This window comes from Staurois parvus, unplaced genomic scaffold, assembly GCF_062004578.1.
Source record: "Staurois parvus isolate SC_StPar_1 unplaced genomic scaffold, SC_StPar_1.0 ptg000779l, whole genome shotgun sequence".
NCBI classification, from domain to species: domain Eukaryota; kingdom Metazoa; phylum Chordata; class Amphibia; order Anura; family Ranidae; genus Staurois; species Staurois parvus.
In genome coordinates, this window is record NW_028318575.1 from 53,569 (window position 1) to 65,008 (window position 11,440).

General features: G+C 40.4%; 1 protein-coding gene across 1 annotated transcript in view; it reads left to right on the forward strand.

The window, feature by feature from the left end:
• MEOX2 (mesenchyme homeobox 2) overlaps window positions 1–10,344 on the forward strand; it is a gene marked incomplete at its 5' end in the record, with an annotated part of 30,661 nt that extends 20,317 nt beyond the window's left edge. Inside the window, one exon of the mRNA XM_089654595.1 lies at window positions 806–10,344. Within this exon, the coding sequence (XP_089510721.1) occupies window positions 806–1,030 (225 nt within the window). The remainder of the gene's footprint in view (window positions 1–805) is intronic.
• Window positions 10,345–11,440: the final 1,096 nt, after the last annotated feature.

Consider the following 11,440-nt stretch of genomic DNA (forward strand, 5'->3'; position numbering starts at 1 on the left):
GTATATATATATATATATATATATATGTGTATATATATGTGTGTATATATATATATATATATATGTGTGTGTGTGTATATATCAGGGGCGGACTGACCATTTGGAAACTAGGGCACTGCCCGAGGGCCCGGGGTCAGTAGGGGGCCCCATGAGATGCCCCTGGTACCTTTTTCATAGGCTTTTTTGAGTTTGGGCAAGGACAAAGGGGCCCCATCATCCCCTATTGCCCAGGGGCCCCATGAGTTGTCAGTCCGCCCCTGGTATATATATATATAAATATTTATTGAAATATATTTTGAAATATATTGAATATGGTCAAAATTGTATAATTTCAAATATATGGCAGTATATTTGGGGAGAATATTTTTAAAACATATTTCAAATATATTTTTCTTCCATGTGGGTCAGCCTGGGACTGGAAGGTGAAAGGAGAAACTGGAGATTGATGAAGTCATTTGTTCATCACTCTGCTCTCTCCTCCTGTCAGCATGTTTCCTGTTAGCACATGAACACTACAGCATAACTTGCAAAGCTTTAATGAAGTAGTTTCTCAAATTACTTGTTTCCTGTAGCTTAGAGAACAAAGGTAATTATGAATAGCCAATGCTCTTTTAGGGGCATTGTAAGCAGGATTTTCCTGTACATGATTGGATGATTGGATGAACACATCTGCACTTTATTTAGTAAGAGATGTAGGCTCTCTGTACTGCTTTATTAAATCAATACAATTTTGTATACATGTATAAAATCTAGAACCTTCCCGCCATTTTGAATAATCTTAATGTGTATTTTTTTTCTTCTACAGGTAAAAGTTTGGTTTCAGAATCGCAGGATGAAATGGAAGAGAGTGAAAGGCGGACAGCAGGGAGCTGCAGCCAGAGAGAAGGAACTAGTCAATGTGAAAAAGGGAACTCTACTACCTTCCGAGCTCTCCGGCATTGGATCCGCAGGCCTCCAACACACAGCTGACTCACTAGCCAACGATGATAGCCGTGATAGCGATCAGAGCTCTGAACATGCTCACTTGTGATTTTTTTTTTTTTAACGTAAAGTGACTTTCAAATCAGATTTGTTCTCAGGAAAGACAAGTAACGCGGCAAGGACCGGCTTGGAGATTTTCAGGATCTCACCTGAACACTTTCTGCAAGGAAGACTTCCTTTAAAGACTACACTATGGTCTTACTCTTGAATTGTTAATGCTATGACGAGGAACAGGGCCAGGGCAAGGACAAAAAAAGAGGCAGAACATGCCCAAGGCAGAGGAAAGATTTAATTTGCATCCTTGAGGTCTTAAAGGGATTGTCTCCAGTAGATATCATTCTGTTGGCTTGTGTCCTGTAACTGCTGAACATCTGTAGTCCACCAACCTTTTACATTTCCTCCCAACCCTCATTCTCATGTTCTCCTCCTTGAAATCTGCCATCAAATCCCTTTTATAGAACACATTTTTTGGAATGCAGAAGTAGGGATGTTTGGTTCTATTTGCTGCAAGATACAGGGCTGATGGGACAGATAGGTGGGCTTGTGGTAGGCTGAGTCAACCCTTGACTTATTATACGTCTCAATACTCCCAACAGTATCTCTTCATGATCATTTCCAACCCCATTTTTTTTTCCACATGGCAGGTTTGGGTGTTTCTGTCCACTCTTAGGTGTTCCAGGTTCTCCTGTTACATTCACTACAACAAGTGCATACAAACAATGGCCCCTGGGTCATATCTGGCCTGCTACAAGATTTTATCCGGCCCTCAGTTAGGGTCAGTGGCATATCCTCAATGTGCACAAATTGGTAATTGGAGGTCATTGGAGGCTGCCATGGGCTATGCTTCAACCCCTTCCATTGCAGACCCTGTAAGGGGGGACTCTGATGGGACCATGATGTACAGGGAACTATGGCAGGGATCCTGCTGTAAGGAGGGACTGTGATAGGGACCCTGATGTTAGGGGGGGATTTGATAGGTAATCCTCCTATAAGGAGGAGCTCTAATAGGGACCCTGATGTAAGTAGAGACTCTGAATAAACCTTGATAGGTAACTCTGATATAAGGAAAACTATGATGGGGAACCCTGATGTAAGGAGGAATATGATGGGGAGCTTGCTGTATGGGTGGACTCTGACTGGGTCCCTGATGTATGGAGGGCTATGCTAGGGATCCAACTGTAAGGGAAGACTCTGATGGGGACTGACAGGTAACCCTGTTGTAAGGAGGAGCTCTAATGTGGACCCTGATGTAAGGGAGACTATCATGGGGAGCATGCTGTAAGGGGGGCTCTGATGGGAACTCTAAAGTGAAGGAATAACTCTTGTGAAGACGGACAGGTAACCTTATTGTAAGGAGGATCTTTAATGGGGACCCTGATGAAAGGGAGACAATGATGGGGGGGCATGATGTAAGGGGGGGGGGGCTCTGATGGGAACCCTAAAGTGAAGGGATAACTCTTGTGAAGACTGACAGGTAACCCTATTGTAAGGATAAGCTCTAATGGGGACCCTGATGAAAGGGAGACTATGATGGGGGGTAGGCTGTAAGGGGGGCTCTGATGGGAACTCTAAAGTGAAGGGATAACTCTTGTGAAGACTGACAGGTAACCCTATTGTAAGGAGGAGCTCTAATGGGGACCCTGATGTAAGGGAGACTATGATGGGGGGCATGCTCTAAGGGGGGGGGGCTCTGATGGGAACCCTAAAGTGAAGGGATAACTCTTGTGAGGACTCTGATAGCGAACCCTGACATAAAGAGGGACTCTAATGGGAACCCTGATGTAAGGGGGTCTCTGATGGGGAACCCTGACATAAGTAGGGACTCTAATGGGAACCCTGATGTAAGGGGGACTCTGATGGGGAACCCTGACATAAGTAGGGACTCTAATGGGAACCCTGATGTAAGGGGGACTCTGATGGGGAACCCTGACATAAGGAGGGACTCTAATGGGAACCCTGATGTAAGGGGGACTCTGATGGAGATTTATATTGCCCACAAATATTTGTAAAACCTACAATGAGGCTCTCATATCGAAAAAATTGGAGAACCCTGCACTATAATATAAAACAAATACAAATTTCCAGCTAGGATGGCGGCAGGCCCTTGTAATGGCCACAACTGGTGTACAAACCTGGGAACTGATCAACCAACCTAGAAAGATAAAAGAAACTCAGTTTAACTCTTCAACATTTGGCAAAAATATTTTGGGTGGATTGGCCCTCTAAGAACAATGAATTTGAAGTTTTCAAGAAATCACTTTGAAAAACACCCCCTAGCATTTCTAGCCATGGACGTCTTAAATAAGCGCAGATGGTTCATGTAGCATTTCCTGGAATCCATCTGTTCTTAGCACATGCCAGCAGCTAGAAGGGTGTGCTTACCTGAGAAAGCCTTTCCTCCCCTCCTGAGGACTCCTGGGATGTATGACATCATTTTGGCCTAGGCCAGAAACCAGGAAGCAACAGAAGAAATGTTAAAAAAAAGATTAAAACAAGGACATATAATATACCTTGCTATCTATTTATTCAGGCTATCAGCATAAGGATTAAAAATAGTTCATGTTGATTGAGAGAGTTTAGTTCTGCCTTAAGTGTCTGAGCTTGAGCTGGTTCCCCGGTAGCTGACTGTCAACAAAGCTATAAAAAAGCCAAGTAATTAAGTAGAAGTTGCAGAAGTGCCTGTAAAAGCCAATAGATGCAATCAATTTGAAAATGGAAAATCCCTTTAAGTACCACAATTCCAGTTCAATAGGGAGTGTTAATTATTAAGTGCGGTAGACCATAGCAGCCATCTTGATCTTGGTGGGGCTTAAGTAGGGTAAGCTCTGACATGAGACATGGGTTACCACCAGGGGCGGACTGACAACTCATGGGGCCCCTGGGCAATAGGGGATCATGGGGCCCCTATGTCCTCGCCCACACTCAAAAAAAGCCTATAAAAGGTACCAGGGGCATTTCATGGGGCCCCCTACTGACCCCGGGCCCGAGTACTTGAAGGGTCAGTCCTCCCCTGGTTACCACACTTAATAATTAAAGCGTGCCATTGAATAAGGTCCAAGAACTGTAGCTGACATCAGTTATCTTTTTGTGATTTATTTCTAAATGGAAAAAAGTATTTAATATGAAATATGTTAGAACGCTCTGTGTCCAGAAGGGAAGCAGGATGCCTTTGCCTTTGATTGCCTTGACCCGGCACTGACGAAGAATAGAATTGGTTTGGAACATTCCAATACGTAAGAATATGAATATGCTGACTATGGTATGGTCAGGTTACTTCGCTTTTACCTTGCACTGACGTTTACAAGAAAACAAAAACAAAAAATCACATTGTTGAAGCTAACTTTTTTTTAAAGTTTTCGAATTGTGAAAATGATGCAATTATTTACTTCCTGTTCACCTTCAAAAGTCTTATTTTCTGATTTGGTGCTAGATGCACAAATGATGCGCAATACTTGGTGTAAAACAAAGGAGCCATTGAAAAATGTTGCCTAAGAGGAAATATCATTTAAATCGGAACCTATTTTAACCAGGAAATAACACAGATATAATGTTGGCTACTGATTAGTATGCAGGAAGACTTTATCGTCAACAACTAGGCATTCGAATGGACAGCTATAGTGCCGCGTAGTGATTCTTTTTTCCAAATAATCACAATTTCAATGAAATTCACATCAATTGTAGCTGTGACATGCATACCCATAGCCTACTTGCACCAGACCAAAAAATCCTTGCTTCTTCCTAATCCTTAAATTGTATGTAAAGCTCAAACTTTTTTGTGTTTTAGAGTATGAAAGGGTTAAAACTTCTAAGGACTGTACTGAAAGTATCTCTTCCTCTATAGTAACGTTTTTCATGTTTTTTTCATTTGAGGTAAAAAGATTCCAAGCAAGAGCAATGTGTCTTCACCCAAACCGTCCTCTCTGCTCCTCCCATGACCTCCTGCTCTCTAGCTCCCTTGTCTCCTCCTCCCATGCTCATCTCCAGGACTTCTCCAGAGCCTCCCCCATCCTCTGGAACTCTCTTCCCCAATTTATCAGACTATCGCCTACTCTGCCCACTTTTCGGCGATCTCTGAACACCTATCTCTTCAGGGAAGCCTATCCTGCCTTCAGGTAATAACAGAATCTTCTGTTCCTCCTACCAGTCCATCCCCCACAGTTATTACCTTTTGTACCACCAGCCCATCCCTCTTAGATTGTAAGCTCCAAGGAGCAGGGCCCTCCTAACCCTCTTGTACTGAACTGTATTGTTGCTGTATTGTCTCCCATTGTAAAGCGCTGAGCAAACTGTTGGCGCTATATAAATCCTGTATAAAATTAATAATAATCATTGAGTTCTTGATAAAGGAGATGTGCAGGCTGTCCAATATCCACAGAAGGCCATGGAGATGACACCAGAGCTTTTTTTCAGTAGGAACGTGGGGGAAAGCAGTTCCAGCACCTCCAGCACTGAATGTATGCAATGGCGATGGATGCTGGGGTGTGCTGGAAGGTCTATTGATGCTAGCTGCTGGGGAATCTCTTGTTACTGGAGGGGATCTATTTTTGCATGGTGGCTTTTTGTTTCTGGGGAATTCTGTTGTTGCTGGTGGGGGATCTGTGCTGGAAGGAATCTGTTGAGGAAGAGGTCTATTGTTGGCTGCTGGAGAGTCTATTGATGCTGGCTGCTGGGGGATCTGTTTTTGCTGCTGGGGGTCTGTTGTTGCTGGGGTGGTATTTTGGTGCCAGGGTCAATTGTTGCTGGAGGGGGGCGTCTATTGCTGCTGGCTGCGGGCAGTCTATTTTACTGCTTTTCCTGTTATCATGAATACCTTCCATACAATTTACTTAGCACCACAAAATGATAATTGGCTCTGTATACTCTATAACTGGCGGCCCTCCAACTGTTGCGAAACTACAAGTCCCATCGTGCCTACACCTTTGGGAGTCAGGCTTGTAACTGTCAATCTTGCAATGCTTCATGGGACTTGTAGTTTGGCAGCAGCTGGAAGGCCGCCAGTTTGACACCTTTGCTTTATATGGATCTGTACTGGGAGGTGGGTAGGGGTTCAAACCAAGGGACGGTGCTCAGAGATGGGTAGGGGGCTGAGACAAGAAGTGATTCAGAAGTTCCTGCACCTATTCTCTGAGAAAAAAAGCCCTGGATGACACCATTGGCAAGAGCAGTGTGCACAGATGGATGAAGAAGTTTAAATGGTGTAATCTCCATAAACATTCTGTAGCCTTCTGTGGATGTCAGACAGCCTGCACCCCTCCTTTCCAAAGAACTCAATGATGGCTAGTTGCTTCTGCTTGGAATCCATTATTTACCTGCAATTAAAAAAAAGCAAAAGAGTTACTTCTGAGCAGGGCTTCTCAACCGGAGTTCCATGGAACCCTAGAGTTCTTTCAGAGGTTGCTAGAGGTTCTTTAAGCAGTGACCAATTTATGCCTCTCAGATAGGTTCCCATAGACAACAATGATCTTTTTAGCTATCTGTAAGGAGGGAATCCCTCCTATCAACCACAAGTGTAAGGAGGATTCTTCCCAGTGGCCATCACACTAATGTATCATGAATTGTAGATGTAGTCATTATTAGTTGGGGTTCCCTGAGATCCCTCCTAACTACCACAAGTGTAAGGAGTAGTCTTCCCAATGACCATCACACTAATGTATCATGAGTTGTAGATGCAGTCATTATTAGTTGGGGTTCCCTGAGATCCCTCCTAACAACCACAAGTGTAAGGAGTCTTCTTCCTAGTGGCCATCACACTGATGTATCATGAGTTGTAGATGTAGTCATTATTAGTTGGGATTCCCTGAGATCCCTCCTAACAACCACAACTGTAAGGAGTCTTCTTCCCACTGACCATCACACTATTGTATCATGAGTTGTAGATGTAGTCATTATTAGTTGGGGTTACCTGAGATCCCTCCTAACTACCACAAGTGTAAGGAGTCTTCTTCCTAATGGCCATCACACTAATGTATCATGAGTTGTAGATGTAGTCATTATTAGTTGGGGTTCCCTGAGATCCCTCCTAACTACCGCAAGTGTAAGGAGGATTCTTCCCACTGACCATCACACTAATGTATCATGAATTGTAGATGTAGAAAATATTAGTTGGGGTTCCCTGAGACCGGAAAGTTATTTCAAGGGTTCCTCTGTGTAGAAAAGGTTGGGAAAGTCTGCTATAGGGGAAGAGTTACTCTACCAACATGTAAAATTTGAATGACCTATGTAAATGAATTAAAATAAAAGTCATGGCCACTTTTGCTTCACTTTTGGTAGCATCCTTGTGTTTTTGTTGTCTACGTCCAACTAGGGAGATTAACCTTCACTTCCTGTCCTGGAAACACAACAGGAAATGAAAGAAAATTTCTTCAGAATGAACATAATTCCCATCTTAGAATTTTTCCACAGGAACAGGTGTCATCATTAGAAGATATTTCCTAAACTGTTGCTCTGATGACAACTTAAAACCCCCATTCCCGTCCACCTGCCTACTCCATTTTCCGATCGTGCACCTCTGAACTCCACTAACCCCTCTACATACTTCTCAAGTCACCCGCTCTCTCCTGAGCCTCCTCCTGCACTTTAAATGCCCCCTTTTTATGACATCACCCTCCCTAGATTGAGAGGATAGCACGGTCTCAACTAAATGCTTGGTAGAGCAATTTTTTAGGGCCAGTGATACCTTTGAGGGGGTAGATTCAGCGGACTCTTGTTTTAACATACTGTAGCAGTATTTCCTGGAACATAACAACTAATTTACTCTATGTTTTGTCTAGACTTGCTGTTTTAAGGAAAAAAAAACATAGAAAATCAACCTATTAAAAAAAATTATAATAGACATTCATGGAAAATATTTTCTTGGCACTTTGTAGCATTTTTTTTTCAAAAAAATTAACAATTCAACATCTAGATGAACAAGATGCTCTCTTTCAACAGCATCATTTTTATTGGTGATGCAGTGATTGGATTGTTTGTTTCCAGTTGGCAAATAAAACCTTAGAAAGGCAAACATTAAAACAGTTCTAGTATTATTATTTAATAAAAGTTGTAATAACTTCAGTGATGTCATTCTAAAAAAAATGCCAAAAAAGTAAACATTTTAGATTCTGGCAAAAAAATGTACTTAAGAATGTAGTCTCTTAAATAAAAGCTTTAAAAGCTGTTCAAGAGTTGTTCTGACATGGTGGAAAAATTTAAACATCAAATGAAAAAAGAAAAAAAAAAAGAATGAAAAGGATAATAAATTTTTTTTTCTGTAAATATACATCTCATCGTTTTAGTGACTTCAGCTCCCAATACAGCAGTATACTTTTGTACAGATTTTTTTTTACTACACTTAGTTTTGTTTTCTTTTACCAGGAAATGAGTTTACTCATAGTTATATGTTCCTTTTGCACTTTTGCATCCAAACAGGTGGATAAGGATGATAATGAATGAACCTGTGGTTATGTATATCAATTTTAGGGAATCATTGCATTTTGAGATAATACATTTTTTTTTTTTTTAACAGAGCTCTCTACTATATGCACCATTTTTCTGGAGAAAATCAGTCTCCTTCAGAATCAAGTGATAGAGAGAGCGACTCACATTGAGCTGTAGAGAGACTAGTCTTTTAATTAGGTTGAATTATTTCAAAAATTAATTTCTAAATAATTATCTGACCCTGCCTTAATACTAAACTTATTCAATGGGGATATTTAATAATTAAATTAAATACATTTGACGTGTTAAACTATATTCATTATGCTGAGTTTTTAAGCAAAGTAAAGTATCCGACAACATACCATACAATCAAATAACATACAGTGGGGATCGAAAGTTTGGCACCCCAGCTAAAAATTTGTACTAATGTGCATAAAGAAGCCAAGGAAAGATGGAAAAATCTCCAAAAGGCATCAAATTACAGATTAGACATTCTTATAATATGTCAACAAAAGTTAGATTTTATTTCCATCATTTACACTTTCAAAATAACAGAAAACAAAAAAATGGCATCTTCAAAAGTTTGGGCACCCTGCAGAGTTAATATCTTGTACTGCCCCCTTTGGCAAGTATCACAGCTTGTAAACGCTTTTTGTAGCCAGCCAAGAGTCTTTCAATTCTTGTTTGAGGTATCTTTGCCCATTCTTCCTTACAAAAGTCTTCCAGTTCTTTGAGATTTCTGGGCTGTCTGTCACGCACTGCTCTTTTAAGGTCTATCCATAGATTTTCAATTATGTTGAGGTCAGGAGATTGTGAAGGCCATGGCAAAACCTTCAGTTTACGCCTCTTGATGTAATCCCCCGTGGATTTCGAGGTATGTTTAGGATCATTATTCATATGTAGAAGCCATCCTCTCTTTAACTTCAGCTTTTTCACAGATGTCATCAAGTTACCATCCAAAATTTGCTGAAATTTTATTGAATCCATTTTTCCTTCTACTCGTGAGATGTTCCCTGTGCCACTGGCTGCAACACAACCCCAAAGCATGCTTGATCCAACCCCATGCTTAACAGTTGGACAGAGGTTCTTTTCATTAAATTCTGTGCCCCTTCTTCTCCAAACGTACCTTTGCTCATTCCGGCCAAAAAGTTCAATTTTAACCTCATCGGTCCACAGAACTTGTTTCCAAAATGCATCAGGCTTGTCTATATGTTTATGCACATTAATACAAATTTTTAGCTGGGGTGCCCAAACTTTCGATCCCCACTGTAGGTGATCTAACTTATAAATTAAAAAAAATGGAAACTTTACTGAATTTACAAGTTCACTATTTCTACAGAATAAGTGAACCAAAATTTGAGAGCTAATAATTTTATTCAATGAAAATTAGTTTTCTTAATTTTTCTTGCCTGTGTAAACTCACCAAATTATTTCTATGTTTTTGTAACCCAACACATTTGAAAAAGGTTTAATTTGTAAATTTTCATTCAAATACTTTTTATTAATCCATGACAAAAAAATTAACAATGAAACCCTTAATAAAAGGGTTTAGATTACGTAAATTGTGTGGCTTTCAACAAAAAGGAATTTCTGCTCCATTTTATTATAATTTCTAGCATTGTTTTTTTTTTTTTTTTTGCATCGATGGAAATAGTGTTACATTTCGTGGCCACCATGGTAATGCTGAATTGGGGAGTCCATTTAGAATCTACTTACCGCTCTTACTTTTCAGGCAATTAAATAATGGTTTACACAAAGCAGACGGCTTTAAAATGTTTTATGAGTATGGACTAGCCGAGTTTGTACTTTGGCTGTGTATATAGTATGTATGCATTAAAAAAATTCCTTCTCATTTACCAAAAGCAAAATAAGACATAGCAAAAAAATTGTTTGTACTTTGTAAAAATGTTCAAGAAAATGTTCAATAAAATTCATTCTTTTTAACTACACAGTGTTTGTGAAGTTTAATCACCAAGATATATCTTAATTATATGACTACAAAATACATTTTAAAAATATTTTCAATTGTTATTTGATGTAAAATATTCCATGTGAATACTTTTAATTTTATATATAGCCAGCAGGTGGAGCGTTGGCAGATCTCCTGCTGTTGAATAGATTGTTGTTTACAGACCTCAACAGCTCAAGCTCAAGAAGTAGGGCTGATTTACTTGGATGGTAGATCACGTTCAAATTGCAGAGTGAACGTTGACTTTGTGAATATAGTAAATCTATGTTTTCTTAAAAACCCATTCATGTGCAAAGAAAATAAAAAGGGTTTGTGCTTGCATGTGATTGGTTGATTGAAGTGAACACAGCTTGACCTTATTCATTAACCTAAGAAACTCTCTATGGAAAGTTTGTTTTCTGCAAAAGATTCTACTCCTTTAGTAAATTTATTTATTTTTTTTAGGTACTTATACAGCGCTGTTAATTTATGCAGCGCTTTACATACATATTATACATTCACATCAGTCCCTAACCCTCAAGGGGCGTACAATCTAAGGTCCCTAACTCACATTCATACATACACATACTAGGGACAATATAGACAGGAGCTAATTAACCTACCAGCATGTCTTTGGAGTGTGGGAGGAAACCAAAGTACCCAGAGGAAACCCACACAGGCACAGGGAGAACATGCAAACTCCAGGCAGGAGGTGACGTGGCTGGGATTCAAACCAACAACCCTAGTACTGCCAGGTGGAAGTGCTAACCATTTAGCCACTGTGCTGCCCATATATTATGCATTCACATCACTCCCTAACCCTCAAGGGGTGTACAATCTAAGGTCTCTAACTTACATACACATACTAGGGCCAATTTAGACAGGATCCAATTAACCTACCAGCATGTCTTTGGAGTGTGGGAGGAAACGGGAGTACCCAGAGGAAACCCACGCAGGCACAGGGAGAACATGCAAACTCCAGGCAGGTGGTGCCATGGCTGGGATTCGAACCAATGATCCTAGTACTGCCAGACAAAGTGCTAACCATTTAGCCACTGTGCTGCCCTAAATCAACCCTTTTGAGTCAAAGCAATG